This window comes from Schistocerca piceifrons, chromosome 3 (genome assembly GCF_021461385.2).
Source record: "Schistocerca piceifrons isolate TAMUIC-IGC-003096 chromosome 3, iqSchPice1.1, whole genome shotgun sequence".
Taxonomy (NCBI): Eukaryota; Metazoa; Arthropoda; class Insecta; order Orthoptera; family Acrididae; genus Schistocerca; species Schistocerca piceifrons.
This window is the reverse complement of record NC_060140.1, coordinates 199695108-199717177: the sequence shown is the minus strand read 5'-3', so window position 1 is coordinate 199717177 and position 22070 is coordinate 199695108. Positions and strand designations below refer to the sequence as shown.

Here is a 22070-nt window from a genome sequence, read left to right as displayed (position 1 = left end):
ACTTTTTTCATAGTTTCAAACAACTTCTTCCTGTTTTCTCGATTGACCTGTGTTCAGTTTTTCAAGGCCTATCCACTGTGCCAACTTATAACTAAATCTGAGGAGGTGCGATGGGGAGGTTCCCTTGTAAGACTGGTATTAAAAAACTGGTACACAGACTTATTTATTTAATTTCTAAGAATAAACTCCCACATTTTGAAAGCGATCGTAAAGCAAAAAATAATTCATTTTATAGTCAGTTACAGAATTACAACATGTTCGAAAGTTGGTTCAGTTATTTCTCAAACGATAACTTACAATAGTTAACATGTAGCTGTGTATTTACTCATAAATCCCCATTGAAAGTGTCACATTTTGCAAGCTAGGTCGTGGTATGAGCGGTAGTCTCCACGGCGCCTCGAACTATGGCTGACCGCTCGCAGTGGTGCTGGTGTCTGAGTCCTCCGTGGTGGAGGAGTCGCAGTCGGCGCCGCAGCAGAGCGGCGGCACGGCGTCCGCCAGCAGCTGCCCCTGTAGCTCCGGCGGCGCGGCGCAGTAGCCGCTGGGCACGCCGGCCCACAGCTGGGACGCCAGCCACTGCACGGCCGGCTGCAGCGAGCAGTCGCACAGCCACGGGTTGCCATAGAGACGCATCCCCAGCAGGCGCGGCCACCCTGATACCAGCGCCGCGTCCAGCACCTGCAGCGCGTTGTTCTCCACGTACACGTACTCGACCACGGAGCTCCTGCACACAACGCCGCACACAGCTTCAGTCCAACTGTCGTGTTTCCGTAGTGAGAAAATAACAGTGAGGTGGCAAAAGTCATGGGTATCTTCTACATCGCTGCGGCCGGAAAAAGATCCTGCAAGAACAGAACCAGCGATGACTGAAGAGAGCCGTTCAAAGTGACAGAAGTGCAACCCTTCTGCTAATTGCTGCGTATTTCAATACTGGGCCATAAACAAGTGTCAGAGTGCGAACCATTCAACGAAACATCGTTGATATGGGCTTTCGGAGTCGAAGGCCCACTCGTGTTCCCTTGATGGCTGAACGAGACAAAGCCTTATGCCTCCCCGCGGCCCGTCGACACCATTGGACTGTTGATAACTTGAATCATGTTACTTAGCCGGACGAGTTTCGTTTCAAATTGTGGATGGACGTGTACGGGTATGGAGACAGCCTCGTGAATCCATGGATCCTGTATGTCAGCAGGGGAATGTTCAAGATGGTGAAGGCTCTGTAATGGTATGAGGCGTGTGTAGTTGGAGTGATATGGGACCCCTGATATGTCTAGTTACGACTCTGACTGGTGACACGTACGTAAGCATCCTGTCTATTCACCCGCATCCATTCATGTCCATTGTGCACTCCGACGGACGCTGGAAATTCCAGCAGGACAATGCGACACCCCACACATACAGAGTTGCTACAGATTGGCTCCAGGAACACTCTTCCGAGTTTCAACACATCCACGGGCCACCAAACCCCTCCCGTCATGAACATTATTGAGCATATCTGGGATGCCTTGCAACGTGCTGGTCAGGAGAGATCTCCATCTCCTCGTGCTCCGACGGATTTATGGACAGTCCTTCAGGATTCATGATGTCCCTGCATCATTACTTCAGACATTATTCGAGTCCATGTCACATCGTATTGCGGAACTTCACATTGCTCGCGTGGGCCCTACACGATATTAGGCAGGTGTACCAGCTTCTTTGGCTCTTCAGTGCACGGTCACAGATTCGAAACCTGCCTCGGGCATGGATGTGTGTGATGTCCTTAGGTTAGTTAGGTTTAAGTAGTTCTAAGTCCTAGGGGACTGATGACCTCATATGTTAAGTCCCATAGTGCTTAGAGCCATTTGAACCATAGTGTGTTCTTATAAGGTTTTTCATTATATTGGAGGGAGGTGCTGCAAATCTTCACCACTTTCATTGACCATATCAGCGCCATCAGCGAATCTTATAAATGTGAATCTTCGTATCACACATGACATTTGTTTATATATATATATATATATATATATATATATATATATATATATATATATATGTAGTATGGGTGAAAATCTACATCCCTGTCATATCTGCCCATCCAAAATCCGAACTTGTGCTCCTTCCTTAACGACTCTGTCGTCGACGGGACCTTAAAACATGATGATACTGCTCTCAGCTGTTCCTGAGTTTATTTTCGTAAGCTAAGTAGAAAAGATGTTTGTCAGTTACTTAAGAGAGCGCATCGGTCGAGTTGGAGCGCTGTAGATGGCGAATAAGTTGTACCAAATGATCGTGTTATCCGCCACTGTTGACGAAAGTCGTGACAGTTAAGTGTAATTTCTAGTCAGTTGTATTGAAACGTCCCATTAAGATGGCTCAACCTGAAGACGTGACGGAATGGTCGAAAGGACCTATCATGTTTGGTCGTGCCCAAGACTAGACGGTAAATGAAGCACGGACTGTTGGATGTGTCTATAAGGAATGTTTCGTCACTTGCAGCCATGTAACACGGCTTAAGAACATCGGTTGTAAAACCATCTTAACTGGCAGGCACCAGAGAAGACAGTGTTTCTAATATGACAGAAATTCATGCTGTCAGTGAATACAAGTAAATTTCAACCAGTTTCTGAGTGAATATTGTGAATATCATGTTTGGTCGTGCCCAAGACTAGACGGTAAATGAAGCACGGACTGTTGGATGTGTCTATAAGGAATGTTTCGTCACTTGCAGCCATGTAACACGGCTTAAGAACATCGGTTGTAAAACCATCTTAACTGGCAGGCACCAGAGAAGACAGTGTTTCTAATATGACAGAAATTCATGCTGTCAGTGAATACAAGTAAATTTCAACCAGTTTCTGAGTGAATATTGTGAAGGGAAACGGATGCAGTGGACATTTGGAGTCGGGTACCTTGTGAAAAATCATTGTTGACAAAATGATGCAGTGTTTCAAGAGCACCAAGGACGGAGTGAGACGTTTGACCAGCAATGTGTGGAGGGCGTAGTTCAGGCCAGATGTGATTTTGTTATTTTTTTGTGCTTTAATTAGGCCCATTTATTCAGCTTATCGTGAAGATGAATCAGGATTTTTATTTCAAAATTTTCGGAGACCAAGTGTTGCTCTTCTTTCTACATATCATTAGACACTCCCAGCTTCCATGACGACAAGAGCCGTGTTCACTGGGCTGCAAGTACACGTCACTAGTTTGATGCACACTGAGATACACTACCGCACTGCAACTGTCGCGAAAATCGCATGATCTTAGGCCCGTTTCACACTGCGACACTGGTGACGGTCGCCAGTGACGGTCACCGATAATTGTGGTGAACACTCCTGGATCACCAGTCTCCGATACCGCAGGTATTGCCAACTGATTAGTTAATGAAATCCGGCCGCTGTGGCCCAGCGGTTCTAGGCGCTTCAGTCTGGAACCACGCGACCGCTACTGTCGCAGGTTCGAATCCTGCCTCGGACATGGATGTGTGTGATGTCCTTAGGTTAGTTAGGTTTAAGTAGTTCTAAGTTCGAGGGGACTGATGACCTCAGGTGATAAGTCCCATTCTGCTCAGAGCCAGTTAGTGAAATGGACTCGAGAGAGGAGGAACTTTTGTTAGTACTTCTAAGGAGGAGGAGGAGGAGGAGGAGGAGGAGAATGATTACAAAACGTTTATTACACGTGCATCCACTGCTACATGATCGGCTGGAGAAAGGATTGTTTTATATTCTTTATGTCGTTTGAGGATACGTTAACTATTCAGGGATTGCAGGACATGTCACCTTGTTTAGTCCGTGGAGGAAATATTGCGAACAGTATCAGAGATGACTTTGCAAACTACTTCCTTAGCCCTGAATGTGAAGTGGCTTGGCAGCAGTAAAAAATGTAATAGCTAGAAATGTTACGTGAATGTTAATGTGGTTAGGCCTCATTGTTCATCTGGCATTGTATTTGTGATGTGCATTGTGCAATTATTACTATGTTAACTGTAAAATGCCACATTCTTGTATTCACTGAACTGATTGGAACTTACAATTAAAATTATAGTGTGTCAGTAACTTGTACCTCAATAGTATTATAATAAATGAATGGAATTTATTATTGTAGTAGCCACATATGCGTAAATAATTGTAATTAAGAATAATGTTTTAACTCTGTCTTTTGGACCATAAGGCGGAACGCCTTAAGACGCAGAAGAAAAGGGGGCGAGGGATTCAAATTTGCTTGAAGGTTACTACCCTCCTACCCACCACATTGCTGCTATAGTCATCGCTATTGACGTCCCATATAGCGGGACGTGACGTTTTGTATTCCGCCTGGAAGGCAGCGCGTGGGTTGGATCAGGAAGAGGTAAAACACGTCAGTACTGCTGCACGAATTTAAATCCCTTTTACTCAAGCAATAAGAATACATAAGTTGCAAGGTGGTGCGAAGTTGAAGCGAAGTTTCCTGGCTGGCTGCACCTGATGAAATGGGCAGAATCTGTAGCGGAGCTCGTAGAGCTGCACAGCACCAGCTAGAGGGAGCTGCCGTCGGTGTCTCGTGGTAATGCCAACCTTTGAAACTGTGGCATCGTTACTATCGATACCACAGAACGACTTTCTACTTCACTTATAAAATCTTCCGTGTTAACGAAATCTAAACTCATGGCTACAATGTGTACAGTATAATATATAATGAATGTTTCGCGGCACTCTCTCAGAAATGACTGCCTGTCTGTTGGCAAATCTGCAGCGCTGTGTCTGTGGTCTGTGACCCAGTGCGAACACTCCAAGCCAAAGTAGTGCATGTCCGGCGGTGACTGCTGTGAGCACATTGACCGCGTCCGCCACATGTGGCGAGGGTGAGTCACTGCTGGGTCACAGTGGCTCGGTGAGGCAGTGTAGTGTCCCGGTGTGAAAGCTCTAGTTCAAACGAATGTCGGTGACAGTCGCGGGTGACCGTCACCAGTGCCCCAGTGTGAAACGTGCCTTAATGCCGTAGTGACCCGTGTCGGGTCCCTTCCCTCTTACAAATTGCCCGCGTCCTCCGTATGAGTTCGCAGCCGTGGTATAAAGTGCTTTGTTTATCTATGGGGTGTGGTGGCGGTGGGCTTGCGAACGGGGAAACAGAGGGGGGGGGGGGGGGAGGCACAGTGAGCTGGGACCTGTGGTGCTTGGATGGGGTTGTTCTCCTCTCTCGGTGTCAAAGGGGGTGACGTGGCTTGAATTTCTGGCGAGGCATACTGATCTTGGACATTGGGAAGTTTGCGTATATGTGCAACGGTTTTCTAATTGTAGAGCTCACTCACCTTTCCCGGAATCTATTAATTTGTTGTGTGGTAATCAAGTTGCGCTTGGTAGCTGATCCGCACTTGCCGAATTAAACCCCCTTGTTGCTTGTTCGACCAGTGTGAATTTTGGCTCCGAGGAACCTCTTTCTCTGAAAGGACAGAGCGTACTTTTTACATGTGAGCGTGATTGTTCGGGGCGTGTAAGAGTCTCACTGCCCTGACTGTTTCGTTCCCAGTACCTTCGTAAATCGGGGAGGAACCAAGTCGAGTTGTAAATTTTTGGCTGTGTCGGTTTCTTAGTCCAAGCTCGGCAGAACTTCCGGAAGTATTTTACTGTTCTACCATCTTTTCTGATACAATGCTGAGCCCTTTATCTGCGGCAACGTTGAGCGTGCAGTGGTGGCCCCGACTTACAAGGGGAGGCCATGACGTTTGGAAAGCGGATTTACTGCGAACTTCGTACACTCTTAGTACTCCATGAGGACAACAAAATGTGTAAGCAGTAGAGCGTACTTCTCAAGCGTTATTGAGAAAATCGCAAGATAATTTCGGTCGTCGAATACATATGTATCTGTGCGTGGGCATTTTAACCATGAAGCGGCTGCAGCTGAGTAGTGACCGCACGGTAGCTCAGCGCCAGCACGGTAACTCAGCGTGTTCGGTCAGAGGGTTAGCTACCCTCTGTAATAAAAGAAAAATAAAAAAAAACTTAGTTAATGGATCAACGATGAACTGAAACGGGTGTCTTGCGACGTCCACTCCTAGCAGATGCAACGAACGAAAACGACTAAAATGAGATTCTTTTTTTAAAAAAAAAGAAAAAAAAGCGTGTTCGGTCAGAGCGTTAGCTACCCTCTATAATAAAAGAACTTAGCGAACGGATCATCGACAAACTGAATGGGTGTCATTGGACGTCCGCCATGAAAAAATTCAACGCAAAATATAGAACAAAATGTTTTTTTTAAAAAAAAGAGTTTGGCGTTCAAGCCGTTGGATTGCTGGATCGAATTGCGTTCGTCAGTTTTTTTTATTTTCAACACAGTCATTTTCTTTATTATTTATATTACAATTGATATAATGGGGAAAGTAAGTGTAATCAGATGAAATTTTATTAAATTTACAATGTTATTTGGCAATCTACTAGTTTATATTATCACAAATAATGTAATATTCATAACTATCGACTAGTAAACGACGAAATGCATAAAGCCATACTAAAAATGTATGCTTGTCCGTGATTTGAGAAATCCCTTAACCTGGAAGGAGCCAGAAACGACTTGTTACCTCCAAGTTTTGACCGGCACAGACGGCTTTCGAAAGATGTACAATTAATCATCGCTTTCGACATTACGAGTACAAGTTGCAGGATGGTATTTTTCGTAAAAACATGGAAAACAAAGTTAAACGGCACCAGCTCCATTGAATAAGCGCTATGTTTCCGCATACGCAAGGTCTTTTGACGTTTTCTGTGGAAAAACAAACCTTTTTAACATTTTCAAAAACCTCTCTTTCAGACGATAGTTTTGAAGCAAACCGTGCATAACGCAGTATTTCCTTAAAAATCGGTGCTGATAATTAGTTATGGAGTATCGAGTGTATTTTAATAGCGTCTTAAAAAACAAAAACATTTTGTTTTACATTGTTCGCTGAATTTGTTCAGGGCGGACTTCCGATGACACCCGTTCAGTTTTTTTTATCATCTCTTTTTGTTCGCTTTTGTTCGTTGCATCTGCTCGAGGCGGACGTCGTAAGACATCGGTTTAGTTCGTCGGTGATCGATTAACTCAGTTTCTTTTTTTTGTTACAGGGGGCACGTAGCGCTCTGACCGGACACGCTAAGCTACCGTGCCGGCGTTTGTTCGTTCATCTGTTCGCTCAGCTTTTTTATTAGAAAGGGAAGCTAATGCTCTGACCGAACACGCTGAGCTACCGTGCCATCACCGCTCGGCTGCAGCCGCTTCATGGTTAAAATGGCCACACACAGATACATATATGACGACCGAAATTATCTTGCGATTTTCTCAGTAACGCTTGAGAAGTACGCGCTGCTGCTTACACATTTTGTTGTCCTCATGGAGTACTACGAGTGTACGAAGTTTGCAGTAAATCCGCGTTCCAGACGCCGCGGCGTCCCCTTGTTAGACGCGCCTTTAGTCTGTTCCAGCATCACGGACAGTGTGGTATGCCGCCTTCTGGGACTCTTGAACCGCAGTGCCTTCGCAACTGTGCTTCTACACGCCACACCGGCCTGCACTATCTTCGCCGAGGACGTCGCCGCTCGCCAAGTTATGTAGTTGTAATCAGTTTAACTGTTTCATGTCACGTCATATCATGTTTCAGCGGAGGTCGCCACTCGCTAACTTTCGTAATTGTAATCTAGTAGCTCTTTTATGTAACTGCTTTTTTTCTAATGGCTTAAGCGGCCAGTTACTGTACAACAGTTTTGTACTCCTTGTTTTAGCAGTGTAATATGATTTTAAACTTGATGAAACATTTTTAATTAGTATGAGAAGCTACTCCTTTTGTAAACTGCTCATTCTTTCGGTTTAATAGTTTACTGAATGTAGCAGCCCCGCACCGCCCTTCCATTTTAATGTCGGGGTAGTAGTGGCAGTGGCTTTATTGATCTCGTGCTTTATTTGGCCACAGTTGACTGTATTTCTTAGGAGCGGTACCTAGATACAAACAGATTGTTTTTAACAAACTACCTATTGGCTTCTGTCTCGGGTTCTTCGGCCGACGTTCATCTAATGATTTTTCTGACGTTTCGCCAGCACGAGTGGCTGGCATTGTCAAAGCTTCACCCTCCATTGCCGGTGGTGCACTGGAGGCGAGCTCGCGGGCGCAGACTATATGTACCTGGCGCGCCAACGTCCGAGGGCTTCTCCGCGGTCATTTCCGGTGCGGTTCTCCTCTTGCTACCTGCGACGGTCGTTCGCTGCAGTACGGGAAGCCAGGATCCGTTTACCTTAAGGCTTTTCTCTTTCTTGTTGAAACTGTTCGCGTGTTTTTGGATTTCTACAGCTTCTCTGAACAAGCGCGTGCGGTAGTGCTTCTCTACAGCCAGAACTTCCGTGTCGGCGAATTTTATTACGTGATCGGTCTCATTCAGTGCGTGCTCTGCCACGGCCGATTTCTCCACGTGCCCCAACCTGCAATGTCGCTTACGCACCAGGATCAAAGAGCATAAGCGACATTGCAGGTTGGGGCACGTGGAGAAATCGGCCGTGGCAGACCACTCACTGAATGAGACCGACCACGTAATAAAATTCGCCGACACGGAATTTCTGGCTGTAGAGAAGCACTATCACACGCGCTTGTTCAGAGAAGCTGTAGAAATCCAAAAACACGCGAACAGTTTCAACAAGAAAGAGGAAAGCCTTAAGGTAAACGGATCCTGGCTTCCCGTACTGCAGAGAACGACCGTCGCAGGTAGCAAGAGGAGAACCGCATCGGAAATGACCGCGGAGAAGCCCTCGGACGTTGGCGCGCCAGGTACATTTAGTCTGCGGCCGCGAGCTCGCCTCCAGTTCACCACCGGCAATGGAGGGTGAAGCTTTGACAATGCCAGCCACTCGTGCTGGCGACACATCAGAAAAATCATTAGATGAACGTCGGCCGAAGAACCCGAGACAGGAGCCAATAGGCAGTTTGTCAACAAGTGGCCACGAAAGCCTTAACAATTTTAGATTGTTTTTAGTTAATCCTTATATTGTCAGGTCATCGCACTGTTGGGGTCTATTTATTGTGTTCGGTGTTACAAGTCTCTTTTGTAAGACGAAAGATATATAATCTGCATTGAATGGCTTAAACCTCTTGCTTAAAGTACTTACCATTCTGGCGGTATGTTGGTAAACGTGATCGATCTTGCACGGGGTAGATTTCCTTGATACTGAACGACTTTTTTTTCAACGCAAGGAAAAAAGAGAGGAAAGGCCACATCGCCAAACATGAAATTGGTTTCTTCACTCATTGAATTCTAAGGTTAGCTACGGCGCCGAAATTTTTCTCTCGCTGGAGGTATAGAGGCAGCATCTAGCCCTGACAGTTGATGTTTTTTTTTTCTAATTCTTAATTCAGGCCGTTGATCCTTAGCTTCATTGTTGTTTAAATACTGAGTCCGCCCAGTGGGGTTAGTTTGTAACGTTCTTGTCAAAAGTAATGGAAAATTGTATTTAACTTGTTTAAGCCGGTGAACGTTTTCGCAATCTGTGCCCTTTGTTAAAATATACACAGTCTGAAGTTTAAACGATTATAACATTTGGTCGTGGATTGACATTAAAGATTTCCAGTTTATGAGCTTGTCTATAAGAAATTATAATTTAATAAAAGGCCCTATTTCAATTTAGAACTGTTGTTGGTATCCAAACTGTTGTTCGCTTTATAACTGCTGTTAAAGTGAATGTTGCTGATATCAGAAATTATGTCTCTTAGTGTATATACAGTGCTTGTTTAATTGTAATAAAATTTGGCAAATGGTGAATGATGTGTTCTTAAAACCACGGCTCAATCCTTTCGCGTGTTTTATTTTGATTAAGTAGGAATCTGAAAAGTAGCATTTCACATGGAAACTGTCTGGCATTCTCTGCAACAGCGAGCGAAACGTAACAGTCAACATCCCCGCAGTTTGGTGACGCTACGGGCTCGAATCATCAACGGATTTCAGCTGAATATAGCATATCCGAAGAAAATTGATGACGATATTTCATACAGAATCGAAGGAAGGAAGGAAATAATATTGGATTCAACATCCGTCGACAGCGAGGTCACTGGAGACGGAACACGAGCTCGGACTGTGTCAAGCATGGGGAAGGAAATCGGCGGTGCTCTTTCGCAGGAACCATCCCGCCATTTGCCTGGAATGATTTAGGGAATGTGCAGAAAACTTAAATCTGTATGGCCTGATGCCGGTTTCATCCGTTATCCTCCCTAATATGAGTCCGCTGTGTTAACCACTACGCCGTCCGCTCCTGGTAGCTGAGTGCTCAGCGCTACGAAATGTCATACCTAATGCCCCGGGTTGGATTCCCGGCTGGGTCGGAGATTTAAGGTCGGGACACACACGTCCGGGCCTTGTCAGGGCCGAGCGTCGGACGAGTGACGGCCGTGCTCCGGTCCGTTCCTGCAGGGGTCACACATGACCGGGGCACGTCCGTGTCTTTGTTGTTCCTTCTAGTGACTCGGACGCGGTGATCTGTTTCTGTTTCTGAAAGCTGTAAAACATGTTCACTAATTTTCGTAATAGTGAATTAGGACTTACAGCACTTGCTTTAGACGAAGAGGAAAAAGAACGAAAGCAAACAGGAAGAACAAAATTGTGGATCCACAGTGCCTGGAAAACAAGACCAGTACAGGCAGAGTTTCGAACATTATTTTATCATCTCATAGATGATGAGACTAAGTTTTACGAATATTTTAGGATGACGCAGTACACCTTCTGTGAACTTTTAAAGAAACTAGAACCAAGACTGAGAAAATACGACACTTTCTGGAGAGTATCAGTTTCACCCAAAGAACGACTGGCTGTTTTTTTAACGTAGGTTAAAGAAAACTACACAGAACACAAATAAATATGAAGTTTTAAGGACAGCATTTTTGTTTTATTACTTTAGTAATTGAAAGATAGGCCGGCCGATGTGGCCATGCGGTTATAGGCGCTTCAGTCTGGAACCGCGTGACCGCTACGGTCGCAGGTTCGAATCCTGCCTCGGGCATGGATGTGTGTGATGTCCTTAGGTTAGTTAGGTTGAAGTAGTTCTAAGTTCTAGGGGACTGATGACCACAGATGTTAAGTCCCATAGTGCTCAGAGCCATTTGAGCCAATTGAAAGATAAATACATAAGTTAGTAAATAATACAGATAATTTTCTACTACCCTAAGAAAAACAAATGAGGACTATCAGTGAATTAGTTTCTGAAGCTGATGAGGATGCAGGGAAACTTGGAGGATGATCGCTTTGGTTATTTATATACGAATTGTGGAAATCCCTTCGCAGATTCAAAAGCTGCTGTGTAGGTTCTGTTGACTCGTTTTCCACAGGTGAAGGATATGGTGTTGAAACAGATTTTGCTGGAGTGAATTGATGGACTGATACGTCATTCATGAGTTGCTTCAGTTCAAAGTCTTGTACAATTGAAAAAATCGTCTCTTAGCTTGATGAAAAACTCTATCTCTGTACTCGATATTCCTGTAGTTTTCACTTCCCTGATCATAAAGAACAGGAAACTTATGAACTTCTTCTACTAGCCGTTCCACATCCATGTTTTGTACACAGAACAGTCTTGCGCAGTTGCACAGCTCACAAGACAATTGTACCGTCAGGCCGTGCCCGTCACGTGAAAAATTAAACAAGGCGAATCCCGCCCGGCCCGGCTCCGGTCCGTTGACGTTCCCCGTGCACGGCCCGGTCAAGTGGGGCCCGCTACATTTGTTTTAATTTTGTATTTCGTTGTCCGGGTGACGGCCGATACTCGGACGTGTCTCGGCCCTGACACGGCCCGGACGTGTGTGTCCCGACCTTTACTCCGCTCAGGGACTGGGTGTTGTGTCATAACCGTTTCATCACCATCGACACGCAAGTCGCCGAAGTGGCGTCAACTCGAAATACTTGCACCACACGAAGGGTCTACGCGACGGGAGGCCCCAGCCCTATGGCATTTCATTTTCCATTACACCACCTCGCTCGGTACGCAGGATCATTGTGAAGGCTCAACGTGGTATTATGCAACATGACCGTGATATCTTTCTTGGTGACAATTTTTTGTCCAGTGTGCTTATGTATGAACGAATGCATGTTATTTTGCTTCCAACTGAGTGAAGTTATCTGAATTTCAAAACAATGTGTGTTCTCGCGCTACAGCTACGAAGAGCACGCCTAGGACGCTCATCGTTACTGTGACTTACCCGTTTACGAAGGCGTCTAGCGGCAAGTCGACGAGACTGTTGGATCCCAGCCAGAGGATGGTGAGCTGCGGCAGGGGCGAGAACAGCCCCGGCTCCAGCTGCACCAGGCTGTTCTCGCAGAGGTGCAGCTCCCTGAGCAGCGGCAGGTCAGCGAATGTGTCGCCCGCCACGTACTCCAGCCTGTTGCCGCACAGCAGCAGGTACCGCAGAGAGGGCACTTCCGAGAACGAGCTGCGGTCCAGGCTCGTCAGCAGGTTGTACTCCACACTCAGGTACGCCTGTCGACGAACGAGGCTTGTTATTTTATTATTTTACTCGTCTAGTTCCGTAGGACCAAAGTGAGGAGCAAAACTCCAACGTCATGAATCGTGTGAGTACATGAAATTACAACAGAAAGTTAATAATGAAAAAAATAAAATTTTTATTAATAAAAAACGACAAGCAATAAGTTTATGTAAACGCAATCAACGCTACCATGTGGTTCTAATTAAACTTTCCCGATTTAACACTTTATAACACGGAAACTAATCACTGCACCAGTGCCATACTTTGTAGCATTAAAGTCAAGGACACGGGGTAGAGAAATAATGCAGAATCAATTCAGTTGAAACACTTTTAATGTGCTGCTACGGTACATCATACCATTACATACCGGTACCCTTACTGCTACAAAAGGGGCACAATATGGCGCCCATAAGTTCAAATGTCTCTGAGCACTATGGCACTTAACTTCTGAGGTCATCAGTCGCCTATAACTTAGAACTACTTAAACCTAACTAACCTAAGCAGATCACACACATCCATGCCCGAGACAGGATTCGAACCTGCGACCGTAGCGGTCGCGGCGCCCATCAGTGTCCAGAAGAGTCTGAAAGCGCAGGATTGAATTCTGCGTAGCAGAACGAAGCTTGTCCGTAGATATACTGGCTACCTGATATGCTGTGCTTCACATGAGCACATGTGTGAATGTTCCTGTGGTAAACCCTGTCCTTCAGGTAGCCCCACAACCAGAAATCAAAGGGAGTGAGATCAGGTGTTCGTACCGGCCAATCATTTGTAAACGATCGGCTGATAATTCGATCGTTTCCAAATATGTTTCGGAGAAGCAGGTGAACTTGACGAGTGACGGGCGGTGGACCCCCGTCTTGGATGAAAACTGTTGAGTTCACTGCGCCTCTCTCCTGTACGACGGGTATGCCATGCTGGCGAAGCATATCGCAGTAACGTTGGCGAGCTACACTATACATCTTTGGTCCTTGAGGGCCAACCTGTTCAAAAAAGAATGTAGTCATGAGGCCACAACATATGGTGACACATCCACCATACAGAGGAACTTTGTACAGTGACTGGAGGTGAAGATCCCCACACCCGACAAATGTACGTGTTCACCTCACCTGTTAGAGAAAAATGAGCTTCGTCAGTCCACAGGGTGGTCCAGGTCCAGCGCTCATCAACTTCAATCCTTCCGAAAAAGTGGAGAGAAAAGTCAACACGTCGTTGTGTGTACGATGGTACAAGCAGCTGTACGATATGAATCTTGTACGGATACCATTTGAGAATGGTTCGAAGTACCTTCCGTACAGTGGATTATTGGATGTTCAACTGTCGTGACACAGCACGCGCACTGCCTGACGATTGGGAATTGCGCGCAGCGTTGCCTGTCATAGCAAAAGCGGTTTCGTCAACCACATGTTGTTCAACGGGTCGTCAGCCTCTTCCCGGAGCGACACCCGGTTCTCCAGTTATTTGAACTTCTTCGACATGCTCCGCACAGCAGGCGGAAACATAGGACTCTTCCGTAATCCTTTCAGCCGGCGATATTTTCGAAGTATCACTGAAGCATTACTGTTGTTTTTATAATAGAGCTTCACCAATAATGCCCTTCTCCTTTTGTCCAAGTTCATGTTGATGCGTCAACAAGTGCACTGCGACTGGTCAGGTGTGTGAGGCTACGAATCACCATGACTAACCACGGCACCTGGAGGCCATAGTTGGAACTGGTCGGTGGCGCTGTGACGCATGAAAATGATGCACCCCATACTCTTGAAATTAACGCTACCAAGTACGTCACTCGTGGCTCTTAGCACTATGGGACTTAACTTCTGAGGTCATCAGTCCCCTATAAATTAAAACTACTTAAACCTAACTAACCTAAGGACATCACACACATCCATGCCCGAGGCAAGATTGGAACCTGCGACCGTAGTGGTCTTGCTGTTCCAGACCGTAGCGCCTAGAACCGCTCGGCCACCCCGACCGGCTCGTCACTCGTACGTCAATTAGTTTCCGTGTAATAACGTGTTAAATAGGGAAAGTTTAATTATAACCCCCAGGTATAACAAAGGAATCAGCTTAATTTTTCAAGGAACTCCTCGACAGAATATGTGTAGTAACCTATTAAGAAACATTTCAGTTTGGAATGTTACTTATAATCCGTCTTGATTGCAAAAATGTTTATTCAGTAGACCAGTTTCGGTTCCTCTAGAACCATCTTCAGATCTGCAATTCCGGTTACAGGTTGGTTGGTTGTTTCGGGGATGGAGACCAGACAGCGAGGTCATCGGTCTCATCGGATTAGGGAAGGACGGGGAAGGAAGTCGGCCGTGCCCTTTGAAAGGAACCATCCCGGCATTTGCCTGGAGCGATTTAGGGAAATCACGGAAAACCTAAATCAGGATGGCCGGACGCGGGATTGAACCGTCGTCCTCCCGAATGCGAGTCCAGTGTCTAACCACTGCGCCACCTCGCTCGGTTCGGTTACAGGAATAACCTGTCCAAACACAGCAACCTTCACATCCTGCGTCTCCCGGTCATTTTTGCAATCAAGACGTATTATAAGTAACATTGTATAAACAGTGATTGCGGTATCCCATCAGACATTATGTCTGTTTTTGCAAAACTTCAGTTTGGACTTGAAAGCGCGTGGATTACTGCTAAGATTTTTGAATACTTGTGGTAGCTTATTGCAAATGAATACAGCAGTGTACTGCACGCCTCTGCGCAACAGTGAAGGAAGTGCGATGCAAATGCAGATTCGATTTCTGCCTAGTATTAACTGAGCGAAAGCTGCTAATTCTTGGGAATAAACTGATATTGTTAACAAGAAACGGCGGTAAAGAATATATATTTCGGGAAGCTACTCTCAGAATACCCAGACTAATCAACAGCGGTCGACAAGAGGTTCGCGAACTTACACCACTTATTGCCCGAACCGCCCGTTTTTGAGCCAAAAATACACTTCGAGAATGGGAAGAGTTAACTCAAAGCATACCACAAGTCATAAGCGACTACTTTATATGTCGAACTACCACGTGCTTCATATACCGTTCTGATTATAAAAATGACAGCATTAAGTCTTTGAGGAAGATGCTGAACATGTGCTTTCCACGACAGTTTGCTATAGAAACTGTAAAAACAGAGTCTTATTGTGATTTAAATTAGTTTATTTTCTACAAACTTTGAACTTGTTTTGAACTGCACTCTTTGAAACACTGCCAACGTTGCACAGAACATCCTTTACTACCAAACTACAGTCATGAGCAAACAGAAATATTTTAGTTACCTGTAACAATAGAGGGAATTTCATTACTCATTACTTTATGGACACGTTGGAATTGGGTTTTTAGACTGGTACGGTGCCACATTACTCGCTTTCCATTTCACAGAACAAGTGCGCCTAAGAAGAAAAACCTACAAAATATCCCAGAAGACTTAGAGTAGGCTTGAAAGAATACCATTTCGGAATATTTACGTGCGGATTTCCAATTTTAGCATTGGCCTGATAACCAAAGAATACCTCCTGAAAACGTTGATCGAAAATTCGGAATTATTTTAATTTCATTCTGTGATATTTTCACTGTCTTATCTTTCTTAAGGGAGAGAGGAGGTAGATGAAGAAGAGAATGATGACACTGTCTGAATAATTTGAGAGAGCTCAGAACACCTACGTCGGAAGAAGGCACCTAGATTAGACAAAATTCGTTACGAATGTGGAGTTCTTTGGGGGGAACATACAATGACAAGGCAATTCCACCTGGTTTGCAGGACATATGCGAAAAGTGAGATAGCCTCAGACTTCAAGGACAATGTAATAATTTCAATTCCAAAGAAGACAGAAGTTGATAGGTGAGAATATTATCGAATTGTGAGTTTAATAGGTAATGGGTGCAAAATATTGACACGAATTACTTACAGAAAAGTGGTATAAATGATAAAGTCTACCTCGGGGAAACTCAGCCTGAGTTCCGAAGAAATGTAGGGAACATGTGGAGCAATTTTGACCTTGCAAGACAGTCTGAAGAAAGGGAAATATACGTTTCCAGCATTTGTAGTTTTAGAGAAAGCTATTGACAGTGTTAAGTGGAATACACTGTTTCAAGGTGGCAGTAATGAAATACAGGGAGAGAAAGGTTATCTACAACTTGTATAAAATCCTGGCTACCGTTGTAAGAGTCAAAGTGAATGGAAGGGAGCAGTAGTTGAGTATGGAGTGAAACTGAGTTGCAGCCTGTCCCCCTTGTTACATAGACTGTACACTGAGCAAGCAATAAAGGAACCCAGGGATAAATCTGTAAATGGAATTAAAGTTCTTGGACAAGAAATTTAAGATTAAGGTGTCCTGATGACATCGCAAATCTGCAAGATGCAACAAAGAAAATGAAAGAGAAGTTGAACGAAATGGTTAGTATCTTGAAAAGAGATTATCAAGTGAATATCAACAAAAGCGAAGAACTAGTAACGGGATGCAGTCGAAGTGAATAAGGGGAGGGTAAGGGAATTGGAATAGTAAGTGAGACACTGAAAATAGTAGACTAGTTTTTATTTGGTAAGCAAAATAACTTACGTTGGAGAACGTAGAGAGGATGTAAAATATAACTTGCAAAAGCAAGAAAAGCCTTTCAAACAAAGAGGAATTTGTTATCATCGTTTTAGAGCTTAAGTGTTAGGAAGCCTTTTCTAATTGTAAGCGGCTCGGATGTCGCCATATACAGAACTAAAACATGGATAGTAAACAGTTCAGACAGGAAGAACAGAAGTTTTGAAAAGTGATGCTACAGCAGAATTATGAACATTAGGTGGTTATATCGATTAACAAATGAGGTGACACTGAATCGGATTGGAGAGAAAACAAGTTTATGGTTCAGCTTGACTAAATGCTGACACATACAGAATCATCAATAAATCGTCAATTACCAAACAGTTGAATATGGTATAACCACTACACAATTTTGTGGGAGCTGAAAGAAATAAACTTTACTGTGATAGTAACACATCCAAATGTAAGTAGGTTGCAATAATTATGCAGAGACTCAGTGGATTCTCAGGGCAGACTAGCATGGACAGCTGCTTCAAAGCAGGCTTCAGAGTTAACTCGACAACAATATTACTGAATCCAGAGTTCTTATGCAGATTCAACCACACTTTCCTTTTAACAAAGAAGAGCACAGAAGTGACAGAAATTACTAGAAAAACAAGGGGAGGACGGTTAACAAATTAAAACGACTTCTGGTATGCCATATCGAACGGAGTGGAATGTATTTCTGAAAGACATCACAAAACTTACAGGAACAGTCTCAACAGTCATCAGAGTACCGTAACGTACGTATTTTGCACAAAAAGATGTGCATCCAGCAACTCTGTCTGCACATTTGCTTAGCAGATAGCTTGTAGTTTAAAAAGAAAACATCCCAAACAATTAAACACAATCCATATAGGGCCTAGACTCTAAAATAAAGGTTGAATATTTCAAATCTATTATAAATAAATGATCATGTGGTTACGATGAAATTAATAGTAAAATAATCAGTTGCTATTAGCTCTATAAAGTATTAAGTTAGTTAAGTAATGACTCTTCTCGAACTGATATTTTCCCCAGTCAGACAATGAAATGCACTGGTCAAGCCTCTTCATTAAAAAGGAGAGAAGATATTAGTAAAAAATTACAGCTCCGTTTCATTACTGTCAGTATTTAAAAATTAGAAAATAGACTTCATAAAAACTAAGTGAGCTGTAAATAAGTTATAGACAACTGCAACCAGTCACTTTTTTTCAATAATAATGTTTTATTACATGAACCGGTTTTCGAACCCTTTCAGGTTCATCTTCAGATGATTTCGAGAGGATCCGGGAAGTTTCATCATTACTGGTAGTATCATAATGCTGGGTGCTGGTTCTATGGCAGAAAGATGGGTCACACTTTAATGTATCGCCATGACTATTGCTTATCTGTCGATATGGATGTAAATTTAGTTTTTACTTACTGCGACAGTATAGGCGGCTTTTTTCGTAATCTATCTGCCTCCATTTTGATGTCCAGAACACTTTCAGACGAACTATATTAGTTTATGCTTTGACAGTGACACTTTACCAGCATCCAGCATGCGCTTTACAACTGTTGCTTGTAACAAAGATCTTGACAGAGAGATATAGCATAAGCCTACTTCGTACAGAGATGTAATTTGTTGTTCTTTACATGTGTTGAAGACGATATAAGGGCAAGTTTTTTATCAGAATGGCTATAACATGAGAGCACTAGATAAAATAATAATAAATTACCACAAGAACAAATTTCAGGTGATCTGATATGTTATTTCTACTTGTATGTTACAGGCAGTTTGTTGACTGAAATTTTAAATGTTTGGCCTGGACAGCACTTCTTGTGCAACGGTCGTTATTGTTTACCTATTTACTCACTCGGTTTCTGCCTTGCATTACTCTCTCAGATTTGTTGCAGTGTCGTTTGATAGAACAGTTACCATGAGGTTTATTCACAGCGAATTGGTGTATATTTAATTCTCGTTACGTGATTTTGGGAATTCTGAGATTTTGTGGGTCAAGCTGTGGCGTAAAATTGCATGATTAATTAGTAGTTAGCGATAGTTTTAATATTTGTTGCATCCCATTTATTATTTTATAGAGATATGTGTCTTCCTCAAAATGAAATTTTGTGATTTTGGAGGCCATTGTTAATATATGTTAAGACTTTGATGTATTTCTTGGTGGCAAAAGTTTGTGCTAAATACTATCAGTTATAAGGGTAAGGCTTATAGATCCTTCAAGACGCTGATTACATTAGCGTCCCGTTGCCCGATCTATATTAAAGCCATACATTTAAGAGGGGGTGGGGGGGAAGGTAGACGTAGGAAGTGAAACCGGACTACTTGAAGCAGGCGGGGAACCACAGAACATTTTAATTTTAAACAAACAAATTCATAAAACTTTGTTAGCATGACCAGAAAGGATTCCGGATTCACAGTCATAGCAGTGGAAGTTCAGAAATATAACAAAATAAATATTTTTACATGTGAAACTTCATTATTTTCTCCCTTGTTATTGGCTGTATTTGTGGCTATAGGCAAACTTTTCTTCATAATTAAGAGAGATTCTTCGATAAATTTTGCACAGAATACAAACCATACTTACAGGTGTATGAAACTCTAGAATTTTCCAAATATATTAAGAACTGTGGTAAAAATCGAGAAAATTAATTATAAAATTTGAGTTTCTTTCTAATCAAATTTAAAATAAACAGCTCATTAATTTTTTTCATAAAGTAAATAAATTCTGAAGTTTCATGCACATATAAGATTGTGGTTTGTATTCTGTGCAAAATTCATTGAAGAATCTCTCTTACTTCTGAAGAAACGTGTACCTATAGCAACAAATCCATCCAATAGTAAATGAAAAAATAATGAAATTTCACATGTAAAAAAATTTATTTTGTTATGTTTTCAAACTTCCGCTGCTATGAGTGTGAATCCAAATTCCTTTGTGGTCATGCTGACAAAGCTTTGTGAAGTTATTTGTAAAAGTATAGACAGTGGAAATTAAAATGTCCTGTGGTGCCCCTCCTGCTCCAACTCGACCCGTTTCACGTGCTACGCCCCTTAAAGTATGTTTTCCGGAGTGTCGTTGGCTCACTTCGTTTTGTCTGGTTCGAGTTAGCCTTGGTCTCTGCGATACACTGGCGCTGTGTTGTTGTTGTGGTCTTCAGTCCAGAGACTGGTTTGATGCAGCTCTCCATGCTACTCTATCCTGTGCAAAGTTCTTCATCTCCCAGTACATCCTTCTGAATCTGCTTTGTGTATTCATCTCTTGGTCTCTCTCTCTACGATTTTTACCCTCCACGCTGCCCTCCAATACTAAATTGGTGATCCCTTGATGCCTTAGAATATGTCCTACCAACTGATCCCTTTTCTAGTCAAGCTGGGTCACAAACTCCTCACCAATTCTATTGAACACCTCCTCATTAGTTATGTGATCTACCCATCTAATCATCAGCATTCTTCTGTAGCACCACATTTCGAAAGCTTCTATTCTCTTCTTGTCCAAACTATTTATCGCCAATGTTTCACTTCCATACATGGCTACACTCCATACAAATACTTTCAGAAACGACTTCCTGACGCTTAAATCTATACTCGATATTAACAAATTTCTCTTCTTCAGAAACGCCTTCCTTGCCATTGCCAGTCTACATTTCATATCCTCTCTACTTCGACCATCATCTATCATTTTGCTCCCCAAATAGCAAAACTCCTTTACTACTTTAAGTGTCTCATTTCCCCTCTGCATCACCCGACTTATGTCGACTTCATTCCATTATCCTAGTTTTGGTTTTGTTGATTCTCATCTTATATTCTCCTTTCAATACGGTGTCCATTCCGTTAAAAAAAATGGTTCAAATGGCTCTGAGCACTATGGGACTTAACGTCTGAAGTCATCAGTTCCCTAGAACTTAGAGCTACTTAAACCTAAGGACATCACATACATCCATGCCCAAGGCAGGATTCGAACCTGCGATCGTAGCGGTCACTCGGTTCCAGACTGTAGCGTCTAGAACCGCTCGGCCACGTCGGCCGGCCATTCCGTTCAGCTGCTCTTCCAGGTCCTTTGCTGTCTCTGACAGAATTGCAACGTCATCGGCGAACCTCAATGTTTTTATTTCTTCTCCATGGAATTTAGTACCTACTCCGAATTTTTCTCTTGTTTCCTTTACTGCTTGCTCAATATACAGATTGAATAACATCAGGGAGAGGCTACAACCCTGTCTCACTCCCTTCCCAACTACTGCTTTCGCTCCCTGTATTTTACCCCTGACACCTTCAGAATTTGAAAGAGAGTATTCCAATCAACATCGTCAAAAGCTTTCTCCAAGTCTACAAATGCTAGAAACGTAGGTTTGCCTTTCCTTAATCTTTCTTCTAAGATAAGTCGTAGGGTCAGTATTGCCTCACGTGTTCCAATATTTCTACGGAATCCAAACTGATCTTCCCCGAGGTTGGCTTTTACTAGTTTTTCCATTCGTCTGCAAAGAATTCGCGTTAGTATTTTGCAGCCGTGGCTTATTAAAGTGATAGTTCGGTAATTTTCACATCTGTCAACACTTTCTTTGTTTGGGATTGGTATTATTATATTCTTCTTGAAGTCTGAGGGTATTTCACCTGTCTCATACACCTTGCTTACCTTGTCAGGACTGGCTCTCCCAAGGCTGTCAGTAGTTCTAATGGAATGTTGTCTACTCCCGGCACCTTGTTTCGACTCAGGTCTTTCAATGCTCTGTCAAATTCTTCACGCAGTATATCTCCTATATCATCTTCATCTACGTCCTCTTCCATTTCCATAATTTTGCCCTCAAGTACATCACCCTTGTATAGACCCTCTACATACTGTTTCCACCTCTCTGCTTTCCCTTCTTTGTTTAGAACTGGGTTTCCAAGCTACATCATAGCAAGTGAATTTAAATGATCTCACCCGACTATTTTTATAAATTTTAGAATAAGGCAAAGTCGTCTTTTCTCCGAATATGTCTCCACCAACAGGCATCCGATCTACCCGGAACAAAAACACAGACTCGACTGTAAGATAATAATGGCGAATACTCTATCAAACAAGCAGGGCCACAGGTCCTGCACCCAGCGAA

General features: G+C 43.3%; 1 protein-coding gene across 1 annotated transcript in view; it reads right to left on the bottom strand.

The window, feature by feature from the left end:
• Positions 1 to 402: 402 nt before the first annotated feature.
• Positions 403 to 22070, bottom strand: part of LOC124788512 (carboxypeptidase N subunit 2-like) — a 69443-nt gene continuing 47775 nt past the window's right edge. Inside the window, exons 4-5 of the mRNA XM_047255780.1 lie at positions 12149 to 12426; positions 403 to 724 (exon numbers count right to left, since the gene is read on the bottom strand). Coding sequence (XP_047111736.1) covers positions 403 to 724; positions 12149 to 12426 — 600 coding nt within the window. The remainder of the gene's footprint in view (positions 725 to 12148; positions 12427 to 22070) is intronic.